General features: G+C 46.1%; 1 protein-coding gene and 1 long non-coding RNA gene across 12 annotated transcripts in view; one reads left to right on the top strand and one right to left on the bottom strand.

The window, feature by feature from the left end:
- The first annotated feature begins 518 nt into the window (after nucleotides 1–518).
- On the top strand, nucleotides 519–9,831 carry LOC128332948 (uncharacterized). The gene is made up of 3 exons (XR_008310791.1): nucleotides 519–653; nucleotides 1,536–1,668; nucleotides 9,709–9,831. It is a non-coding gene; the product is annotated as an uncharacterized LOC128332948 (long non-coding RNA).
- The window catches only part of PTPRU (protein tyrosine phosphatase receptor type U), a 462,898-nt gene continuing 446,917 nt past the window's right edge, over nucleotides 8,565–24,545 (bottom strand). For all 11 annotated transcript variants that reach the window (XM_053267787.1, XM_053267777.1, XM_053267779.1 and 8 more), the window contains 2 exons: nucleotides 19,388–19,471; nucleotides 8,565–19,098 (listed from right to left, as the gene is read on the bottom strand). In XM_053267787.1, coding sequence (XP_053123762.1) covers nucleotides 19,409–19,471 — 63 coding nt within the window. In that variant the 3' untranslated portion in view covers nucleotides 8,565–19,098; nucleotides 19,388–19,408. The remainder of the gene's footprint in view (nucleotides 19,099–19,387; nucleotides 19,472–24,545) is intronic.

Raw genomic sequence — 24,545 nt, 5'->3', positions numbered from 1 at the left:
CTGAGGGCATGTCGCCTCTCTCCTGCTGTTGCTCCCCTGCAACTGGTAGTTAGCGGCATCTTGACTTTTTAAAGCTTTTAAAAACTGGCTGGGATGGGATCTTCCACTGTGATAATTACTTTTAATCCTGACTGCTGTTTCATCTTGTGTACAGCTACATTATCTGCTTCTGTCTTTTATTGTGTGTTATGATGATTTATGGGGTTTTATTCTCTTATTCTTTTGATTTTATGCTTAAAAACAAAAAACAAAAACCCAAAACAAAAACCACCATAAGCTGCCCTGAGCAGCAGTGAGTTGGAGGGGCAGGATAGAAATATTTTAATAAAATAAAATAAATCTCTTCCAGTGAAGGTCAGGCCCACTGCTCCACAGCACTCTCCAGCTGTGAAGAGGGCCCAATCCATACCGGGAGAATATGGCAAGCTTCAAGGCCTCCAGACCTCAGATTCTTCTTGATGACTGCATTGGACATTTTCCTGAACACAGAAATTTTTCCAGCTCCACTTGTCTGCAGTCCTCCCACCGATTCTGAAATGAGGCGAAAAATCTTCAGTCCTCCGCAAATCTAGTGGGTGGATTTGGGCCCAGACCAGGTCTAGAGAAAGATGTTGAGAACCTGTCTGAGAAAATGAGGTCTTTCACATGACTGGGTGAGTGGGGCAAAGGCTTGGTGAACTCTACTTTCCCCCAGACAACTGAGTTCTTTTGTTGGGAGTGCAAACCACGCTCCTAGACAAATAGTGCAGTATGCAGTCTGGAGCTCTGGATGACATGTCATGGCCTCTGGAGATCCCACAATGCACTGTGCAACATGCATGATGCATTGGGAGATTCCTGCAGCAGATGAGCGTGCTAGGCACCCATCTCTGTGTCCGCTGGGGCTAAACATAGCCCCAGTGAACACACGAGCAGTTAGCTCAGGGTAAGGGAACCCTCACTCCCTTAACCTTGGCTAACAGCTGGGTTTGGAAGCGGGGCTAGGTGGCGCTGCCCCACTGGGATCAGGCCTGATCTCACCTGGGTGACTGTGCATATTAGGCTGCACATGAGAACAGCCTTGGGAGAAACACTGATATTCAGATAGAATAGGGTCTGGCCTGGTTCATCTGGCCTGGTTCAGGAACCAAATCCACATTTGTACCATGGTTTCCTATGGGAAAATCCATTCTGAGTCAAGACGTTTTGATTTAATATGCAGTGCTCAGGAACCAATTGTGCCTTAGGTCCAAGGACTCGCTTTTCTGCCATAGTGCCCAATTAATAAAAACTACTTGCTAAAAATACAAGTAAAATTAACAGAAATAATAAAAAAAACACCTCATAAAAACAAACTAAAAGAGAATAGCAGTAGTCTATTAATACATAAAAACATTCTGACTTTTAGCATCCTCAAAACCTCAGTGGATAAATGCGTGCCTAAAATGGTCTTGTTGAAATAGGGGAAGGAGGTCGGTGAAGGTGCCAAATCTGTAGGGGGAGGGAGTTCCACAACTTGGTGCCACCACTGAAAAGGTCTTGTTGTGACTATCCAGCAGGGGAACTTCTGAGGGAGATAGAACACAACATATTCAGCTGAAGATCTCAGTATTCAAGCAAGTTCATATGGGAGAAGATAATGTATTGCATGATCTATTGCAATCCACCCTGGGAATCTTTGATGGACAGGTGAGGTAGAACTCTGTAAAATACATAAATAAAAGAGCATAGCAGTGGTGCCATTGGTATGATCCACCTCCAGTTGGACTGTGGCCCACTTGTAGCTCCCAACTTTCCGGTTGAAGACCAATGAGCTCAAATGTATTCAACCCCATTGTCTGATGCTCGGTCCATCATCACTCAGTTCCCAAAGCCCTAGTCTTATTCCAAGCTCCCTTTTCTTGTTTCTTACCCAGTGATCATGGCAAGAGCGAGCGTGGTGTAGTGGTTGGAGTGTTGATCTAGGACCAGAGAGACATGAGTTCAAGTCCCCATTTATCCATGAAACTCAGGGTGATTCTGGGCCAGTCACTTTCAGTCCAACTTGTCTCACAGGGTTGTTGGAAGGATAAAGATAGCCTTATACGCCACTCTGGATGCCTTGGAGAAAGCGTGGGGCAGACATGTAACAATCAATCAATCAATCAATCAAGTGTGCCTAGTGAGTGGTACAAAGGGAGCTAGAGTACCTTCATTATGAGGCAATGCTAGAACACCTGGGGCATTTAGTTTAGAAAAAGGACAACAGAGGAGACATGATAGAGGTCTATAAAATCATTCATGGTGTGGAGAAAGTTGATAGAGAGAAATTTTCCTCCCTCACTTATAACAATAGAACCAAGGGTCATCCCATCAAACTGTTTGCCAGGAAATTTAGGACTGACAAAAGGAAGTACTTTTTCACACCACACATAATCAACCTATGAAAGATACGTAAACTTTATTACAGTCTTTGAACAGTACAGAAGCATGAAAAAGAAACTACTACTACTACTACTACTTATTTATTTATTTGATTTCTATACCACCCTTCCGAAAATGGCTCAGGGTGGTTTACAGAGAGAAATAATAAATAAATAAGATGGATCCCTGTCCCCAAAGGGCTCACAATCTAAAAGAAATGTAAGATAGACACAACAGCCACTGGAAGGATGTTGTGCTGGGGGTGGATAGGGCCAGTTACTCCCCCCTGCTAAATAAAGAGAATCACCACTTTAAAAGGTGTGTCTTTGCCAAGTTAGCAGCTAGTTACTTCATCTCGTCTGCCTGGTAATGTCCTTTATCAGGGGTAAAATAATCAGTTTATGGAATTCTCTGCCACAAGATGCAGTGACAGCCAAGAGTCTGGATGGCTTTAATAGGGGTTTAGATAAATGCATGGAGGACAGCTCTATCAATGGCTACTAGTCTGAGGGCTACAAGCCACCTCCAGCCTCAGAGGCAGGATGCCTCTGAATACCAGTTGCAGGGGAGCAACAGCAGGAGAGAGGGAATGCCTTCATCTCTTGCCTGTGGGCTTCTCAGAGGCATCTGGTGGGCCACTGTATGAAGCAGGATGCTGGACTAGATGGGCCTTGGGCCTGATCCAGCAGGGCTGTTCTTATGTTCTTATGAGGTGAGGTGAGCCCAACTAGCTACAGTGAGTTATGAGGTGGTTAGGTGGGGCTTCATCTCCCTGAGGGATGCCGCCAGCACTCAGCATCTCATGATGACTCTTGCTGGAAGACACAGAAGGATCAGTGCTGCTTAGAAACCTTTGTGATTAAGCCAAACACACCATCCAGACTCCGACTTTGGAGCCTCTTGGGAATTATGCACAAAACCTCCTTCCTTGTGCTCTTATCTGTGGCAAACATGCCCCCAAAGGCTGCTAATGATTCCACAAAGCCAATGTCACGGTATTGTTAGAGGGTGACCTGCTTCGTTCCGCTCCATTCATGGATTCCTTCTCTTAATCCTTGCTGACACACAGCAGACTTCATCCTATGCCCCCCCCACACACACACTTTGGTTCCCCTTATGTGCCAAGAATAAACCACAGCAGCACAAAAAGAGGAGAGGAATCCATGGGGTTCCCCTCAGTGCTGCGTGGCACCATACTTAGTGAGGTGAAGCTCTCCTTGGCTTCATTCAGAATTGGCTCCATATTCTCGGAGGCTTCTGGGAGAAAAGCCAGAAAAAGCACCACAAGAGGAACCCATTTAGATTCCAGACCAGGTAACTGCTTGCAAAAATAGAAATAAGTGGCCTCCATGGTGAAGAAAAAGTACTTAAAGTAGTCCCATTGAAATTAAGACAATTAGTTGGCTGTAACCCTGTGTCCCTGGGCTGTTACACCCCCAGTTAGGGTGACTGGGCCATGGGCAGAATATGTGAGGGTCTGGAGGCTAGGACTGGGAGGGCCGAAAATGCAGGTACAGAGGTTCAAAGGATCGCATCAGGAGATTTGGGTCAAAAGTCAGAGTCTGAATACACAGGGTCAGCTAAGTAGGCCTGTCAGAAAAATCAGAGGGCTTTGATAGGATGCAGATTCAGAAGCAGGCAAGGAGTCAGAACTAATGGTCCCCCAAATGAGGAGGTCAAGGAAGAGCCAGTAGTCAAAGTGATGCCAAGGGTCAAGCTGGGTGTAGAGTCAGGAGTCAATAGGAGCGGACAGGAACAGAAGTCAGAGGAGAGGCCAGGAGTCACAACAGAAGTCAGGAGCAGGAGTCAAGAGATATACACCAGATCAGAAGAACCTGGGTACTGAGGCAAAAGTAGTTTCAGACAGAAAGCCTCTTATATTGTTCCTGTCTGCAGGGGAGCCAATAAGAGCCTCACAGGAAGGGGTCAGCATAGGGCTAGGGAGCCAAAAGCTTGAGAGCCAGTGTGGCATAGTGATTAGAGCACTGGGCTATGACTGGGGAGACTAACGTTCAAATCCCAAGTTCAGCCGTGACTCTAGGCCAGTCACTTATTCCTCAGCCTAACCTACCTCACAGGGTTGTTGTGAGGATAAACATAGCCATGTGCACCACTCTGGGCTCTCTGGAGGAAGAGCGGGATATAAATTAAATTAAACCAACAAATAAATACCCTATTTACCCGAATCGAAGATGATGCTGAATTTAAGACAACCCCCTTAAAAAGTAGAGGTTAAATACAGGTTATACCTGTATTTACTCAAAAGGAAAAGGACTCTGAATTTAAGACAACTTCCCAATTTCTAATATCAAAAAACCTGGGGTAGGGGGAATTAGTCTTGGATTCAGGTAAATACAGTAAGAGCTTCTGCAGTGCAGGAACTTAAGAGCATAAGAACAGCCCTGCTGGATCAGGCCCAAGGCCTTAGAGTGGTGCAAGCACTTCCAAAATTCTCCCAATTTGATCGCAACAATGAGGAAAACTGCAGTTGCACTGCTTCTGCTGCCCCCTCCCCCCACCCATAGTATTGGGGCCTGTGTTTTTAGTCCACATCAGCCCCAGGTCACAGCATTCCCGCTCTGTAACACTGCATCATGTCAGCCACAGTCTCTTATCTTATTATATAAAACCGTAATTTTGACTACCACTCCATATCCTCACGAATACACCGCCCACTTCTCCCTGACTTCTCTCTTGCTCCTGAGATATCAAGAGCTAAACCAGTGCCTCAGTTCTACTGACCCTTCTGCTCCTCAATTATCCACAAGCCGTACCAGGTGGCTTTCAGAGGTCTCTCCCATCTTATTTCACAATACCGACAAGATTTCTGTTGGCCCTTTGGGCTCTTCGAATTAGTCTCAAATTGCAGAAGCAAGAAAGAGAGGAAGAAAAAAGATAAAACGAAGCAGATGAATTCATTAAAGTGGAAGCAGCTAAATTCAATTAGTTCCAGTGCCCTATTTAATATAGATGATTTATCCGCTAGGCCAAGGACTGTCCACAGACTATGTCGAGAGCTCATTATCTCTGTCTGCTTTGCTGGACCGACCTTTTGGCTGCCATGCTGATTCATCTGCTTGGCTTGTGGCCAAGGCCAGCTCCCTTAACGTGCGATTCCACGTCCAGATGACAACGTTCAAGGGCCCAAAACAGCTGCTCAGTCAGGTGCTTTGATTTCTAGTGGACATTCACAATGCCTGCTGGCTTAAACTAAAATAGATCAATGTATTTAAGGGTCACACTGGGGAAATGTGATTCAGCTGGTGCATTCATTGCCTCGAAGGACCAGAGAGAGGGGGAGATTGCGGGAGGCAGGGTGTCCAGTTCCTGAGGGCCAAACCAGGGGCGTAATTATAATGGGGCAAGGGGAGACAGTTGTCTGGGGGCCCTCTGCATTGGGGGGGCCCCCTGAGGCAAGTCACATGACTGACTCCCCCAGCTGCGCACTCTCCCGGGCTTCCGGTTTGTTTTTTTTAAATGCAACTTGAATTGTGTATACTGCCTAGAGTTGTATGTCTCAGGCGGTATATAAATGGATAGAAGGATGAGTGGATCCTACCCATATTCCGACCCCAGTGTTTTCCTGAAGTAGAAGGAAAAGCTGTCCTACACAGCTGCCACCTCACATGTGATCGTTTTCCCTGCCTCCTACCTTAATGTTTACAAGCAGATAATCGAAAATTGGAGTGTGCCCAGCTATCCTACCCAGCAATCATGTGAACAACCTCAAAAATCTGCAGTGACTCTCTTTCCAAAGGAAATTGGAAGATTCCCTTGGAATTTCTCACCACTCAGGAAAATGGGGCAGCTGAGACAGTGTAACACTATTTAATTATTTTAATACATTTATCTCCCTTTGTATGGGAAGATGCAAGGAAGAAAGTTGTACCTTCTGGTTGCAGAGATCTCTGCAAATGAAGAACTGTTGGATCTGGAGATGCGCCAATGAGAAAGCTTTTCTCTCCTTTCACCAACATCCTGTGGACACCTTGGTTCTTAATTACTATGGCTGTGGTTGGGCCAATAAGACCCCTCCCCACTCCATAATGCACATACAAAAAGGACAACAACCGTAATTACACTCCACTATAAACAGAGCTCTCCAATTTAATTTGCATTATTCTCTTTTTATTATTTATTGGCAACAATTTAATTACCACATCCTTCACCAACCATAATTAAAGATTCACAACAGGCTTGACGACTCAATTAGGGTCTTTAAAAAGTTTTATTTTGGTGTGTGCCGCCATTAAATGAAGGTTCAACTTTTACTGGAAGTCTTTAATATCGCAACACATTAAATTGAAGACTTGGCTTGCTATGAATAAATCATCCCAGGCAAAAGCTGGCAAGCCGTTGCTCAGCAGCTCATGGGCACAATGCAATTTGCGTTTATTTTCCAGCCGGGGGATGCATAAATGGACCCTCCTCCTTCTTTGGGCTGGCAACAATTCATTCACCCACTCCCAATAGCTCTTGAGTTTCTCATTTGTTGTGCCTCATTTGTTGTGTCTCAGATTTCCAGACTTCGCCATTGGCTTTGCTGTGTCCTTTCTTTCAGCCAATGACGAACAAGTCTGCCAGGTTACTAAGGCAGGCACCAAAGGCTTGACTTGGTGGCCTCAGTTCTAATAGGGTCTTTTTGGTGGTGGTGCCTCAGCTATAGAACTCCTTCATCAGTTTGCCTGGCACCGATAGGATCACCTTGAGGTGCCAGGTCAATATAGTTGTGTTTTCCTGTGCCATTACTGTAATTCTAAATTGGCTTTTAGTGGTGCTTAGTAATTTGAGGGTTTTTAAAGGGTTTTGGAGGAGTCTGCCAATTCCGATTATCTTCCATGCACCTGAAGCAAGGTGCCAAATTCCACCCCTCTTGAGTGCACCCTCCTCCCCTTCCTTGCCTTGTAAAAGCAGGGGCCAGAAGGGCATCTTGCCGCCTCAGTGGTGCCCCAGTTAACCACCCCACCTTGCCTCATAGAAGGGCTGCTCCTGCTAAGGAATGATCTGATTCTATCCACATCCCCTTAGAGGTCTAGAGAGGCTCAAGCTACTTCCAGCTTTGGAAGCCCTAGCCATAATAAAAATAACTAGCTGGCTCGAGTGCAGAGCATCTGCACCCCAATTCTCCCTCGTTCTCAGCCCCTTGTTCTCAGTCTTCCCCCCTCCAATGTGTTTTCTCTCTGGCTGGCCAGCCACGTTTTCTGGCCGGTCACTGCTTCTTTCAATTCCCCCAACAACTGCTGCTGCTTTCTCTCCGCCCCCACAACCACCGCCACTTTCTTCCCCTACTGCTTTCTCTCCTCAGCTGATGCTTTCGCTTTCTCCCCCCCACCCCACCCCCGCCTCTGCTTTCTCTGTCCGCCCACCTTTCCATTCACCGGCCTGTCCATTGGCCTTATGTTCCCCACTGCCATCGCTTTCCTCTCCCCCTCCCCTTGCTCGCAAACTTTCATGACAGCTGCCACGCATGGGATTAGCCATGGATACGTCTTAGATATATATATGATAGAAGATGTCTAAAAGTTTTAAACGTGCATTGAAACTAACTGATTAAGATTGTCCTCACTGATTTTCATCTTGAATCTGGGCCTATAGACTCCAAAAAGTCTATGATGATGGCCAAGCTACCAAGCTCGGACTCAACCCACCAACCAGTCACCTCTTTTAGCTACCAGAATTCCTTCGTCAACTAGACATAACTGTAAATGCTCCCAAGCAAATCTGCTGCTTATTCCCAAGTGAATCTCCCCTTCTTACAAGATCTCCTGAGGGGCAGGTCTGTCCTCATGCCCGCACTGGTGGAGGCCCAACTGTCATGCATGCTGGACAGCATCTTATCTGTGGTTGTCCGCGGATGGTGGAGGCCTCTTCTCTGACCTCCTTCATGGCCTTCGTTAAGGTCTCCCTTTTCATCCAGGCCTTTGAGCTGTGAGGAGACCCTGGTGGAGATTATTAGCTGCTGCAGCATTGATTTTTCAACTGCACTCCTCTGTTTGGCTCTAGCTTTTTTTTTTCTTTTTCTTTTTTTTCATTTTTAACTTCATTGTTAATTCATAGGTTTTTATATTTGCTGTAAGTCACTTTGTGGTTAATCATGAAAGCTGTCCTAAAAATACAACCAAACAACATTGCAAGATGCCCAACCCCAGCGGTTTTCACAAAAATCAGAAGAAATCAGAGGCTGCCATTAATTTTAAACATTTATTTTTGCAAGTGATTTCTTGAAAAGAAACTATCTTGAAAAAGACAAAAATAAACAACCACCAAGAGTGGAGACTTCTACAGTCAAGATTAGAGCCCCCTTTTCTCTGATGTATTCATCCCAGTTACCCACCCCATCAGGCCCCATGGCAATCTACACACCATGGCAGGACTCATGGTCTAAGGTCAACATTTGTAAAGATTCTGCCTGCTGTAGGGATCAAAAATGCCCACCAGCATCAGTCCCACCACAGCTGTGAGGGCTCAGTGCACGTCTCCGTTCAAAAATAAAAGGATTTTGGTTTCTGTGTTCTCCTTTTGAAAATGTTTTATTTCATTGGTTCGACTCTTATTAAAAAGGAAGGAAAAAAGCACCACTGGATCCGTTATACTGATAAACATTATCCATATTAATAACAGTATATATATCTATATATATACATATGTCTCTATATACATATGTCTATAAACAGGACTCATTTCATTTGTTGGATGAGCTTCTCCGAGGGAGTTGGAAAGTAGTAACCCTTTATAGCACTTGGTTTTGTTTTTTTAAATATTTGCCCTTAGAGAGAGAGAGAGAGAGAGAGAGAGAGAGAGAGAGAGAGAATGAATTATTGAACAACCAGCAACAGGAAGGCCTTCAAAGACACAGATCTCTGGCCTCCATATTTTTCCTCAGGACTGAAAGAGTACTGTGTTTTTATTCATGCAAGTAGTTTCCCTTCCCCTCTTATTTTGGTTTTGCATATCTTTCTGGAGATGGCAGCTCACCTGTGACATTCCACATGAATCAGTAGAAGATAACTGCAGACTCATCGCCCTATCCTTGGCCCAATCAGTTTGGCTGCCGCCCTGGGCAAAAGAGACCCAGCTTATGTATCAAGTGATACCCTTTAGAAAATCTCATATGAAGGATGAGATATGACATCTGGTTCATCAAAAATGCAGACATTTGGTATTAATTTTAACAAATGAAATCAGGTCTACATTTTAGTAATTGCAGCATCCCTAGAAATCCTCAGTCTCCACTGCGATCATCATGATGCAATCATACTAGGCTATCCAGATCAATTACTCAACTGACCCCACTGGCTGATCCTTGCTCTGTCTATCTCCTTTCAGCTATGCCACTTGATACCAATGTGGCCCAACGCACCAAGGCTACATGGCTGTACACACCCTCAATCCTTTCTTTAAGGCGAAATTCACCCTCGATCTTTTCTTTAAAGAGGAATGAGACTGACGTAGCTACAACATGAGAAATGGACGGCTTCAAATGTAAGTCAGACCAGCACCGTGGCTACTGCTCTCTTATTAAACTAGAGCATTAATAATTATATATGTTTTCATGACCTCTGTAGACATTTTTCTGGCACTCCCAATCTTTTTTATGGCCACTCAAATACCTGCTTTCCACTTTCACTTCTGAAATGGAAGGACTCCAATAACTTTTTGTTCTCTAGCAAGGGCAATTCTAGAAAAACTAGTTTGGGGGGAACAAAGAAGTGGCAAAGAACATTAGAGGAGTGAGGATTTTGTTAGACATGAAATACTTCTAGAGGTAAGGCAATCAATATTGTTAGTTTCTTTACCTTATTAATGAAGCTTGCTTGACATTTTCAAACTTATATTCAGAAAATGGGCCAGGTTTCTTTTAGAAAACGCTATCTTTTTGGATTAGGCCACACCTTCCTGCCTACTTTTCTCTTCCATTCAAAGAACATGTGGCAAGAAGGATTGGGACTGGGGAGAGAGGTCAGTGCCAGGCTGGCTGAAATCTGCAGGGGAGATTGACCCTCCCCCCTGCACATGGTCTCACACAGTTCAGTTCCTAGCCGGGAAGAAAGCAGAGGGGTTAGCTTGGCTCCTGGGAGGCTGGAGGAGTCTCCTATCTACCTGACTGCTTTGGCTTCTGCTGCTTGGTCTGGGGTAGAGGAATGAGTGAACAAGGCTTTTTTAGGCAATGGAAGTGTTTTAAAATAATTGCAGGTGGGCCTCACTATTTGCAGATCCAACACCTGTGGTTTCATGTATCCATGGTGGGGTGATTGACACCCGACCATAAGCAAAAAATAACTGGCCAAAATAATTGGTTAATTTCACGAAGTGCGGCGGGCGGGGGTAATCTCCCCTTTTCTGGCTGCCATTTTATGAAGAGGAGCATTTTGAGACTCATTTGGGACCCAAAAGCCCCCACATTTTTCCCTGTGAAAAATCACGGGAAAATTCAGCAATTCGGACTTCTGGCGGGCATTGCTGGGCAGCAAGAGGCCTACAGAGCATGGTAGGGCACTTTATTTTGCCCATTTTGAAGTTTTTTGGCCTTTCCCCCCAGAATATTTGGGCCTCCAGGAACCTATCCCCTGCAATCCCATAGGCCTAATAAGTCAGTATTTGCAGTTTCCTTATCCGTGGTAACTGCAGAGAATAATGGAGCCCCCCCAAATACAGAGGTTTATTTATAATTTGAGCTATAGGACCATAATGTACTATGACTGTATTGTCTGACACTTTGCTGTAAAGTTCTAATCTAGTGGGAAGGAGAGTGAGAAGAGCGCCTTCTACCCTTTGGGGTCACCTGTTCTCTAGAGCAGGGATTCTCAATGTTGGGTCCCTAGCTGTTATTGGACTTCAACTCCCATAATCCCCAGCCCCAGTGGCCTTTGGTTGGGAATGATGGGAGTTGAAGTCCAATAACATCTGGGGACCCAACGTTGAGAATCCTTGATCTAATCTATGGTACAGGAGTCTGCTGAGAAGAGTTTGGGAGTAGCAACTGCTCCACTGTAGGGATGTGTATGAACAGCTTGTGCAGGGTGCGGTTCCCTAAGAAGCAGGTAAACAGGTCTTTACCTGCTCTGCCTCCACCCTGTTGCGTTTCCAGGCAGAGAGGAGAGCTGGTCTTGTGGTAGCAAGCATGACTTGTCCCCATAGCTAAGCAGGGTCTGCCCTGGTTGCATATGAATGGGAGACTAGAAGTGTGAGCACTCTTAAGATATTCCCCTCAGGGGATGAAGCCGCTCTGGGAAGAGCAGAAGGTTTCAAGTTCCCTCCCTGGCTTCTCCAAGATAGGGCTGAGAGAGATTCCTGCCTGCAACCTTGGAGAAGCTGCTGCCAGTCTGTGAAGACAATACTGAGCTAGATAGACCAATGGTCTGACTCAGTATATGGCAGTTTCCTATGTTCCAGGCATGGTGCTCACTCTAGGAAAGGCCACATGTGGCTGTGATGCTGTTTCCTGCAGCTTGCATGGGGCCTGTGCTAGAGTGAGCACATGTGTGGGGGCCCTGTGCGTGCCGTCATCGCATGCACAGGCTGCAGGTAACACCACACGCAGCCTTTGCTAGAGTGAGCACCATGCCCAGAAAAGCAGTGGGATGGCAGCTGAGCAGGTACCTACTTCTTAAGGGAACTGCTCCCCGCCCTGCCAAACTGGTTCAGATACGGGTGCCCAAGCCAGTTCGGCACTTCCCAAAGGAGGCGCTGAACCGGTTCATGCACATCCCTACTCCAGCGTAATACCACTTTAGGGCTGCATTCCAGAACAAATTAGGACCACGTCTTATGACAAGTTTCATATTTTGGAAATAACTGCCGACGCTTTGATTGTTCAGGCATCAGCTGAAGATGGCTTCATTTTCCCAGGCAAATTAAGCAAATTCACGACATTTTGCCATTTTGCTACTAAAGCTTTTGGCACTTGATTGCTCGGTTATTAATTGCGATCAGCTTGTTATTTTTACTGAGTGTTACATTGTAACTGCATATTTTTTTATAAGGTTGGTCTATTTCACATGTTTCTTGAGCCCACGCTGCAGTGACAGGGTTCAAACAGTTCAGATAAATAAATGATATTTAGGTACAGATACTCAAGTAAAAATATGCTCTGTTCATTTTGAAGAAATAACTAGTGATGGGTCAATTCCCCTCCAGCAGGCCTCAAAAAACATGTAGAGTTGCCCCCACCCCCTGCGCTTTCTCAAAAGAATCCTCAGAGAAGACACTGGTTTATTAAACCTTTTCTGAGAAAGTATGAAAAGCTCTAAATGCCAGGGAGGATCATATCAACTCCTCCTACCAATCCATCTGTGAGCCCAAAGTACTCCCCCACAACCCAATGCAAGGCTTCAACCATCCTCCTTATTAACTTGCTTACTTCCTGCTGCATCAGCAATGGTGAGTAGAAGGAAGGACGTTCTCTCACCCATCCACCTTCTGATGCAAGGAAACCTGGGAAATGTAGTATTCCCAAGGGAGACTGGTATCTGGAGGAGCCCATGGGAAAGCCTCTATTAAAAAAACACACAAGTGTTGAGCAGAGAAAAGGGAGGCACTTGTGTGTGTTTTAAAGGGAGATGCAGCAAATTCAGCTGTGTGGACCCTTCAGAACGGATGTTCTGTGCATATACTGGAAACTTTGACCCCGAGTGCAAAAATGGAACAAAAGAAACGGCACTTAAAGCACATCAAGACCTACTGAAATCAATGGGACTTAAGCACATATCTCTCTTTTTGCTCAACCCTTCTACATTTACAACATGAAATACAAAATATTTTGCATGCCAGATCTTGAGCTAAGGACAGGCCAGAATTAGTTCTTGGTTGCTTTGGTGGTTTTAGAGCAAATAGCTCTAAAATAGCCTTTCTTTAAATGTAAAGCTTGCCCTGCAGAACCTGAAAAAGAATTTGTTCCACCAGTTATAGCTACAATGAAATTGGACAATTCGCACGTAAAGGAAAACCATGGGTCCAATGGACCTTTGCTTTCCCCCTCCCCTCCCCCCAATGCACTGTGCAGACATTCAAAATTATGATCTCAGAGACTGCAGAGAAGAGGGGGAACTGGCTGCATGGGCTTCCTTCTGGCATGCAGGACAGGCCCAGCAGCCAGTCACAGCCGGAGCGAGAGAGGAACTTCCTCCCTCAACTCCGGTTGCAGCTCACCATAACTCCCAATTCTGCCTTAGGACATAATACTGCCGAATGCAAATCTCAGCAAAACTCACTACAACTCAAGGGTGCAAACTGGAGTTTGGGAAGGGAAGCCTCGGGTTGCTTTTCTGACAGAACCTTGGTTGCACGCATTTGGATGTACAGGAAATTCAACCTCAGACTCCGTCACTTCTGGTTTCCCGTTACCTGCAAATGTAGTCATTGACTGTCATCATAATATAGGCTGAGAAACTAGCTTGCCACAATGGGAACACAGGAAGCAGCCTTATACCGAGTCAGACCATTGGTCCATCTAGCTCAGTATTGGCAACACTGGGAACAACTCTCCAAGGTTTCAGGCAGGAGTCTCTCCCAGCCTTACCTGGAGATTCCAGAGATTGAATCTGGGACTTGCTGTATGCAAAGCAGATGCTCTATCACTGAGCTTTGGCCCCATTTGGTTTCATAGTGACACCACATAGCAAATGAGATTCGACTACATGATGTCTAAATCTGGGACTTTCTCTTCCACTGAGCTATGGCCCCATCCCCTGAGGGAAATATCTTACGGAGATAACATGTAGTCACCCCTCCAAATACAACCAAAGTGGACCCTGCTTAGCAAAGGGGACCATCCATGGCGCAGCGGGGAAATGACTTGATTAGCAAGCCAGAGGTTTCCAGTTCGAATCACCGCTGTTATGTTTCCCGGACTATGGGAAACACCTATATTGGGCAGCAGTGATATAGGAAGATGCTGAAAGGCATCGTCTCCTACTGTGTGGGAGATGGCAATGGTCAACCCCTCCTATACTGTGGTTGCCAGCAGTTGACACTGACTCGACGGCACACTTTACCTTTACCACAAGAGAAGACCAGCGCTCCTCTCATACAGCTGGTCTCTTGATTGGTTCCCTCTGCCCCTCGCACACCCTGGATACAGTTAGTCCAGCCATCACCACCTCAAAGAGTATGGCCTTTGAAACTTAGCACCCAGTTTACCTTCCTGGAGGTTAATTTTAGTAACCATTCCTTGGTAGGATAGTTCTTGTACGAACTGTCTGACTTTATTGAAGGTATTAGTATGTTCATACAAAACGTGTATCTCCGATGAGAAGGATGAAGTAGCCCATTACTTCTGCTCAGTTCACGAGGAGCCCACACAGGAGTTAAGCTTCCAAGCATCAACATCACAGCCAGGTGGGGATGCATGGTATAAGCTGGACTATGGAATCTTATTTCTAGTTATGTATCAAACAGCCATAAGGTGGAAGGTACCAAACAGGAATACCAAAGGATGCAAAAGGTCTGATTGTATCATCTCAACTTTAGCACAAAAGAGCCGACCATCCACATTGCTTGTTCCATAGCACAGTCCTGAATAAAATTCCTCCATCAAAGCTAGAATGTCTAGTGTTAAAAAATATCCAGTTTTCTTCATGTAAAATATCCAAAGGATGAATACCCCAATCCAACTCTACATGTACAAAGTAATTGGGACTGAAAATTTTAGTTGATTAATTAGATTTGATGAAAACTATTTTGATCATCCAAAATACTGTCTGGGCAGCAGATTTTTTTTTTTTTAAACCAGACACAAATTCAATGCATGTACTTATAAAACCTGTAGATGGCAGGTGGCATCTTTGAGGAGGTATTCCTTCTATGTGTGAGAGAAAGCAGAATGCCTCTCCAGATGATCATCCAAAAACAAAATATGCTTCCCCCACTTTTGAACTAGTGTTTTTTCTCTTAGGTAGATGTATGCAGATGTCAATTAAATAGCCTAAAACTCAACATGATTCTTGATTTAAGGCTTCTTGAACTGGATGATGGCCCTAATAATTTTGAGTTATGCCAGAAATGTGGATGGGAAGAGGCATCCCTCTGAAAACCAATGCAGTGTGAGTGGCTGGCACTCAGAAGAGTATCTGACACCCCCCCCCCCGGGTTTCTTAATCCTAAGAGATGCATACCAAAAAGCTGCTTCAATGGTGTAGATCAGGGTTTCCCAACCTATGGTACTCCAGATGTTGCTACAATTTGTGACTGGGGAACATGGGAGTTGTAGTGCAGCAACTTCTGGAGCACCACAAGTTGGGAACCCCTGGCATAATCTTCTTTTGAATAGCGTGGGAGAATCCAGCATATCTTTAGAGTTTCGACAGGATTTCTCCATGCACTGGGCTGCATTTGTCAAGGATGGAACTGAGATTTGTTAGGCTTAGGTCTTCCAGTCCTTTGTAATCTAGATGTGGGAGATGGAGGTTTCCAAGTCATACCTGTTGGCCTTTGAAAAACATTTTTGGCATTCAGGCCACTTTACATACAGTATTACTTTCCAACATGGAAATTAGTACTTTGGGCTGTGTGTGCTCTGAATTAAAATTTTGCACCAAGCAGAGGGATTCTGCACCAAGTGTAAATTATGCAAACCAACCAAATCTCCATAACTTCTCCTCTTTTGCATCAGTCTGAAATCTTTAGTATTTCCCATAACTTATTATGGTTTTTTTACTATGGGGAGGGACAAGGAGCTATCCAGGGTACTGAAGTCTTGTATGAACATATGAATCTCTCTTATAATACTGAGCTCCATCCAGCTCAGCATTGTTTGCACTCAGCAGCACCTCTCCAGGCTTTACTTGGAGGTGCCAGGGATTGAACCTGGGTGCCAGGGATGAACCCTTTTCATGCCAAGCATGTGCTCTACCACTAAGCTACAACTCCATCCCTGTTCCTAAGCACTGGAAATCTTATTCAGCTACCTGAATCAAACTTGAAAATAGCTGCTAGGGACACCAAAGTGGGATGGGTGGTAGGGCATAATGGGTGCTACCTACCACACAACGCACACAAGAAATGGGCAAGCAGGTGATTTTAAACATTGGTTCATGAGATTACAGGAGGCATTTCAGGTATATCTTTGCAACCATAAGGGCTAGAGCCTTGATAGTTTTGTTTAGAATAGGGCTGCTCAACTTCAGCCCTGATACAGATGTTGGCCTTCAGCTCCCATAATCCCTGGCTATTGACCACTGTGGCTGGGTATTATGGGAACTGTAGTCCAAAAATAACTGGGGCAGCGAGGTTGAGCAGGTCTGGTTTAGATGAAAGTTTTGACCTTCAGTAAATTTAACTCTGTAGCCAATACCATATTCTGAACTCCCATGCATCTGGGGCATGGGCATAGACTGTAGATGTGCCCTGTGATTCTGCAGCCAAATTGCGATTCGGCTCATCCCTAGCCATTTCCCTGCATGAAGTACACAATGCCCTGATGCTTTGCAAGACTAAATACTCCTCAATTTACTAGGATTGTTCTCACAGTCACGACCCTTATTGGGGTAGAAGAAGCCTCTGAACCGAATTTGGGAGCCATGAGCACCTTCAATTGTCCATTGTGAGAATTCTACAATGAAGGTAGGAGAAGAGGAAAATGGTGGTCTGCAAGCTGGGCACGGAGGCAGCAGCAATCCCAGAGCTTGTACCCAGCTCCAGGGTGAGGGTGGAGGGAAAGACCTTCCTGTGGCTCCCCCACTGCACCCAGCTCAGAGGTTATCATTTTCCCCTTCTCCTACCTTGCTTGCAGAATTCTCAGAATCAGGAGTATGCACAGCTCCTGAATTAGGGTTGGAGGCATCTCCTACACTAGTGCTGGTCATGAAAACAGCCCTGATGAGTTGCATCCCAAACAGACCCGGAGGGTTTGGGAGACAGCACAGCTACAGTGGAAGGGTACATCAACTCGAAGGATTCTGGATCCTGATCTTCAACTGCCAGCCCCAAATGTAGTGGAGGGCATAGTCATCCAACTCCTTTAAGTTAAACTGCTGAGAGGACTTCCTTGTTGAAAAGCGGTATATGAATATTGGTAGGGGTAGTACTAGTAGTGGTAACCATTACAACTGATTCCCTTGTAAGTTCTGGCTTGCTGCAGAGAGCCTAGCTGCACAGAGGAAATGTAGTTGTGTTAGATGGTAAATATAAGAAAATACCCTATACCACTCGGTTATGCCTTTGTGGCACCGAAGCTATTGAAACAACTGCACATGTTTTAATTTATTGTTTGTTCTATAAGGATATTTGCAAAAGTTTTATTTCTCTACTTTTAGTAAATTATCCTGGCCGTACTGATATATTTTATCTTCAGCAGTTACTGTCTGATTGCAATGATTTAATTTCTTTAAATGTGGCTCAGTTCTGCTTGTAGCCTGTAAAATCTGTAAAGAGGTACTTACTTGATTTAATTTTCCTTTTCTCCAGTTTGTGTGTGGTGATTATTTAGCTGGTTGAGGACCATAATAAATGAATCTGAATCAAAGGAAGTGTGGAACCATCTGTTCCTGAACACCACTGGAAAGGCTTCACCTTTCCAGGGTAAATAACTTGTAAACAGGTACGTGCTAAAATCAGCTGTAGGTCATCTGTTGCCACCCAAAAACCATGGCCAGCAAGCACCCTGGGGCTTACACTTAATAGAATTTAGAGCTGTGCTCATGATTATTATTAGTGTTGGTTTGCTCATCTGCCCACTCTCAGCTGGGTAGGAGGGTTTTTTCCTTCAACCACGTTCCAAAGCTGGGGATGAAATCAGGGTAGGGCACACTTGTCCTACCCAGCTGGTCCTTGACCTACGAGCAAGCCACTGCCTCCAACCTTGCTTTTATCTAACATATGATCAAATATTGGGAGTGTGCACAGCTCCCGGACTAAGGTAGGAGGCTTCCCTACCCTAGTTCCAGATGTGAGGACAACCCTATAATCTGGTTCTCCACCAGCCTCTTCCATTCTCTTTTGGCACACTTCACCTATTGGTTCTTGTAAACCTAATCAGGCCCATTTGGATGAAAGTTGGGGAAGTTCTGGCCTTAATTTTGCTTGCTAGAGCAAGCCAAACTTTGTGCAAGACCCACATTTTGTGTGAGAGCCCCGATGGCCAAGATCTTGAAGAGAGGTGTAATGTCTGAAATTCTTCAGTGTTTGGGTAGCCCTCTTGAACATGCCTCAAAAGAGCTGGAGGAGCGACACCTGACTTCTGAAATCCAAGTCCCATCCCAGGCACCTGCAGGTTGGAGTGGAGCATCCAGGCACCATGACGTGGCAGTGCTTAGGAAATCTGGTCTGGACAGCTTAGCCTTCAAAGCAGCAGCCCACTCACTTTCTCCTTACAAGACAATCACCAGGATGCATTTACTGCCTGTGTTTTCCTACAAGCAGAGCTCCTGCTGAGGGTAGAAACTCAGAAACTCTCTTTGGAGGCAGGCATTGGTTTGGAGACAAGGAACATATGGTTATAAGATAGCGAAAACTGTACAGGTCCCATTGAGCATTTTCTGTCCAACATGGCGCAGTTTCCCCAAAGAAGCAGAAAAGTTGTATATAGTCTCCTGCAAAGTCCTGCTGAGCTTTTCAAACACCAGCAGAGTCCCATTGCTTTCTGGAATCCCATGGAGCGGTTTTGAAAGATGCTGGACTTGGCCTCTTCTCCTCCTCCTCCTCTGTGGAATCGGTCCATTCAAGGCTGCCTCTGGCAGGATCACAAAGGAATTCAGCTGATGGCCTTCTGCACGCCAGGGTCTAAACACAAACAAACATCACATGTGTGCCAAACTCCTGGCTGGCATATACACATACTGCGCGTATATGGAATGGGTTTGTGCAGACTTTGCTCTGCTAGCAGCAAGGGAGGCAGGAAGGAGAAGTTAGGAGGACAGGGGAGGGGAAGGGATGGGCGACGTGGCCCTGGGTCTGGCTTTTCGGTTTTCACTATTTTCCTTTTGATTTGATTTGTGCTCCTCCCTCTTGCTCTTATCCGCAGTCTGGGTGCAAAATGCACGTTTGTCATAATTCCCAAACAAACACTTGCCTGTGCGTGCCGAGCAAGGTGCTATCTGGTCTCCAGTGACTCCAGGTATTCCAGGGCTATTTCGTAGCAGAAGTGATACTGTTCCTTTAAGGAGACAGAGAGAGAGTTTCCAAATTAAACGTTATTAAACGCTAAAGACAAAGAACTAAAAAACTAGATTAAAAGCCACCCCACCCAACTCCTGCCTCCCCTGCTCCTACCTTAAGCTTCAATCAATCAATCCCTTTATTACGGTCCTTGACCAGGACTACCTTAATCTTTGCAAACACATGACTGCTGATTGGGAGTGCATATGCCTCTCCTACCTTGGCTGGGCACTCCTCCTACCCTGTTTAGGGTTGTGAGAACAGCCCTATTATGTTGTTCTACACTAATGGCACAGCAGGGAAATCGCTTGACTAGCAAGTCAGAGGTTGCCAGTTCGAATCCCTGCTGGTGTGTTTCCCAGAATATGGGAAACAACTGTATCTGGCAGCAGCAATATCGGAAGATGCTGAAAGGCATCATCTCATACTGTGTGGGAGGAAGTAATGGTAAACCCCTCTGTATTCTATCACAGGGCTCTGTGGTCGCCAGGAGTCGACACCACACTTTACCACATTTTAGTTTACACTAATATTAAACTGCAATACAAAGCAATGTTGAAACAAGCTGCAGAGGTTAAAAACAATCACCAACCTTCCAGCCAGAAAACAACCATCTAATCCAGGCCTGCTCAACTTAGCACGCCCCCCCCCAGCTGTTTTTGGACTACAACTCCTGTAATCTCCAGCCACAGTAGCCAATAGCCAGGCCAACATCTGTAGGAGGGCCGAAGTTGAACAAGTATGATCTAATCAAACACCAATAAAAAGCATGTAACCAAATCCCCAACAAAATAGCAATATTTCCCAGTGGTGCCTGAATGAGGGAAGAGATGGGTTTTTTTAGGGAGAGTGGGTCAAGTCCACTCTCCCTGCAGACAATCTGCCCTCGAGCCCTGGGCAGCTGGATCAGCCGTCCACAAGACTACTGGCTCCATCTCCATCATGGAGCCAGTGGGGGCGGCGGGGATCGGGCCACCCGGCCACCAGAAATCCCATCATGGAGCCAGTGGGGGTGGCGGGAATCGGGCCACCCGGCCACCAGAAATCCCAGCATGCCCCACACATGTGCGCAGGGCATTCCCGGGGGACCCTCAACACTGGGAGGCTTGCTGCAGCCTCCCAGTCGGGGGTCTACATGTGAGTTGCCGCAGTGTGGAGACATGCTGCGGCATCTCACGATCAGAAAAATGGGGTTAGCGGAGTGCTCACTGGGCTCCCTTAGCCCGCCCCCCCCTTGTCAGAATAGCCTCTATGATTGAACCTCTCTGGGGAATATATTCCAAAGAGGAGGCACCACAACTGAAAGTCACACCTTCACAGGTATCAGTCATCTAATCTGTGGTGGTGGAGTCAGTTGAAGGAGGACCACTGATGAGGATGATCTCAGGAGTCTGGCGGGTTCCTAGGAGAGAAGGTGGTCCTCTGGGATTCTGCCCATGCCCCTGACCAGTTGAGGAAGCTTGGAAGAACAACAAGTTGTGATGCCCAGGCAATATCCATGGCTCACTCACTGCCAAGCTTGTTCCTAAGTAAGTCGATGAATGACTAACAAAGATCTGTATAATCATCTGCCCCATGGAACTTGTTCCATGTGCATAAGGACTAAAAGGAGCAGGTGAGGCCCCTTAGCTGTCATGCCCTGTGCAGCCTCTGAGTGCAAAGTGGGTAGAAGGGAGGCTGAACACACCTTGTTCCCCCTTCTCCCTGTCAGTTCAGAGTCACAGGGCTTCCTTTCCCCACCGTGGAGGCCCTAGCCCTCCTCTGCTGCTGGCTGGCCCCTCATCACTGGCCATGCAGCCCTCAAGTGAGTGGGTCCCAACCTGGGTTCCTCCAGATGTTGCTGAACTACAACTCCCAGCACCCCCAGCTACAATTTAGTATGCCTGGGGAAGCTGGGAGCTGTAGTTCAGCAACATTTGGAGGAACCCAGGTTGGGAATCACTGCCTTAAGTACTTGGAGGCATGCTGGGCACACCTCACTCCATGGGCTGTGCTCTGCCCCACCTCCACTGCAGGGTTCGGCCTGCCAGCGTCATCCTCTCCTTCTCCCACCCCCTTTTCCTGGGCCGGTCATGAGGGTTCCGGCCTGACAATGCGGGCACACGGACCATGATGTCATCAAATTGGGACGCCGCACACGCAGCTGAGGACAGGCCCAACATGGGTGAGTTCAGGGGCTGCTGGGTCCCCTGACACAGCACCTGGAAGCCCCCAAGAATTATGAAAGTACACTGGGGAAAGAGGTCTACTGATGGCATCTAAGGGTCTATAGCTATAGTAGGGATGGGTAACCTTGGTCCTCGGGCTGTTGTTGAACTACACCTCTCATCATCCTCAGCCACACTGGGGAAGATGGGAGTTGTAGTTCAACAATAGCTGGAGGGCCGCGTTTGTCCCCTCCTGCTCTATAGGCTGCTAGATTCAGTACAATTTTCCCTGCCTCTCCTCCTTGCAAAATGCATGCCGGAGAAAGCTTCAAAGAAATAAATGCCTACACTGCATGAAAGGCTACTAGCACTGTACATGAAGAATGCAGCCTTCACGATCTGTGTTCTCCAGTGTTGCGCGCATGGATCACTATTCAAGTTCAAAGTTTATTACAGTCCACGACCAGCACAAGCATGGATCACTGTGTTTGTTACCTCTGTGGACACACACACACACACACACTCCACCCCAGAAACCCACCACGAATGAGTGTATGGCTTTCATCTCCTCATTGCTCTCTTAGGCAACCACACTCAACATTTATGCATAAGTTGTAAAAAGCAACCTTCAAAATGGAAAATATATACAAAAACAAACACATTCTCATGAAAACCATAGTGCAAAACAGAACACTGCTGTATGGGGGTGAGTGAGAGTGAGAGAGAGATGTAAGCATCAGCAGCATGCAAGATAGACTGGGAGTGGGATGAAAAGAAAGCCAACCCCCTTTTTGAAGGGGTGGTCTCTGAAGTCGAAACACTCTGGTTCCCTTTTAGAAGTGCTCTTTGAAGCAGAGGGCTCTACTATCTCTATTCCATAGCTGCTATTTGGAGAATTCTCTTGTACTAGAGAGCCAGCGACTGGGATGGGATCAGACCATTGTGTGTTTCTGTCATGCACATGGGCTGTGTGAACTGGCTCTTCTCTATAGGAGAGAAGAATAAGGATCACAATGGATCTGAAACCAATATCAGGATAAAGGTATTTGCTGGACACACAACAACTGTGTGCTACAGTGGCTATCACCCGGTTGATACAGGACAAGGTGCACACCAACTTTTGGAGGACTGGTGACCTCAAAACACTTGCCCTGCATGTGCCAATGTGCCTCCATGCCACCTGGGCTCCTTCTGTTCAGCAAATATGAGCATGGAATTGGCCACCCAACGGGCCTCAGAGTGCTCAGCCTGCATTCATGCAGCAGGTGTAGGGTTATATGATAGAATACTCTACTAAAAATAATTCACATCACATAGAAACAAAATGCCACAGAGAAAGCTTTCTAGAATTAATCAGGATTTGCCGTGATTGTGAGAAGACCAGCATAGGAAAGTAGCATGTCAGGAAGAAGACTAAGCTAGAGAGCTTCTCTAGGACACTTTGAGACTATTCACACGATTGAGGGAAATCGGGCTAGCCTCCACTAGCCTGATTTCCTACAATCGTGTGAACCACCGGGCTCAGCTGCGAGCCCGGTGGTTCTTGAGCGGGTAACCCGGCGGGAGGCTGAAAAGCAGCCTCCTGGCTCAGGGGTCTCCCCAGTATGCCCTGCACGCTGGCCCTCGCAGTATGCGCGTGGCCCTTGAACTCCCCAGCCCCTGCCAGCTCCGTCACGGAGCCGGCAGTCCAGGGCTCCCACCCTGCTCATCTGCAGGGAGAGCAGGCTTAGCCCACTCTCCCCGCAAAACTGGCAAAAGTGGGTCTTGCTGATTGTGAGACCCACCTCTTTGTTTAACCAGGCAGCCTGGCTTGTCAGTTGGGGGTGCTAGTTGTGAAGTGATCCCTGAGCGCAGCACAGCAAAGAACTCGGATTCAAGCATACACATCTTTCCTCTTTGTTTGACCACCATTAAGCTTTCAGGCTCCAAAAAACCTGTTCCCTTCTCTGACTAATAACTCTCTCCTTCCTCTTTCCCCCCATTTAGAGTTCCCTTCTTCAAGCAAAATCCTCCCCAAACCCGTCTTGCCTTCTTCCCTCACCTTCCTCCTCAGCCATAGCAGATTAAGTACATCTGTTCTAGTCAGACACAGCTGTTTTGTCTCCCCAACGTCCTTTTCTTATGCATATCCCCACCCATTGTACCAACCCAACCCAACCCCTAGATTTGTAGTTCAGGCCACCACTCCAAAACTAACTTTTCTTCTTCCTCAATTCTCCCAAAGCTTCTCTTCCCACCAAAAATAGTCTCTTTCTGTGTGTCCAGCTGTCTTCTCAACAGATTCAGTTGCAGTTCTGTACTAGTCTAGGAGTTCTGTCCCCAAAAACTCTGTCATTTGAACATCTGACATTCCACTGCTTGCTTCATCAACTGATACCATTGAACTGAACTAAATGTTTTATTGCCAGTTCCCTCGACCCATTCCATGATTCTTGCTAATTCTATTTGGATCATTGCATACCAATTTACATTTTCTTAATCAATCTGCTCTTGTTCATTAGAAGCTTGCCTCCTTTTGTACTGCTTTGTTCCAATGTATAGGGTAGTCCCCTTGGTCGAAAAGATCCTGTATGACTGGGTCATTCCCCCAAACTTGTCATAGGAAAGGATCAGCTAAGATTTGGGCAGCAACGACGATTCAGCTAGCTTAGCTTTCTATAGCTAAAAGTTCAGTCATCTGCCAGAGAAGATGTCAGGAACTCTGTGTTCATGCCCAGTTCTTTGGCAAGTGGTAGAAGATATTCAAAGAATCTAATTAGTCTGATGTGAATCTCAGAAGCAAGACCCCAGAAACCCAGGTGTGGGTGGACACCAGAGGGGAGGGGAAGGGATCAAAAAGAAAACAGAAAACTATAGGCGAGATTAAAAGCTCATAATGCTTTTGGATGAAGAAAAGGGATTGCTTTCTTTTAGAGCATGGTAGGA

This window comes from Hemicordylus capensis, chromosome 7, assembly GCF_027244095.1.
Source record: "Hemicordylus capensis ecotype Gifberg chromosome 7, rHemCap1.1.pri, whole genome shotgun sequence".
Classification (NCBI taxonomy): Eukaryota; Metazoa; Chordata; class Lepidosauria; order Squamata; family Cordylidae; genus Hemicordylus; species Hemicordylus capensis.
This window is presented reverse-complemented; position numbering and strand designations above follow the sequence as displayed.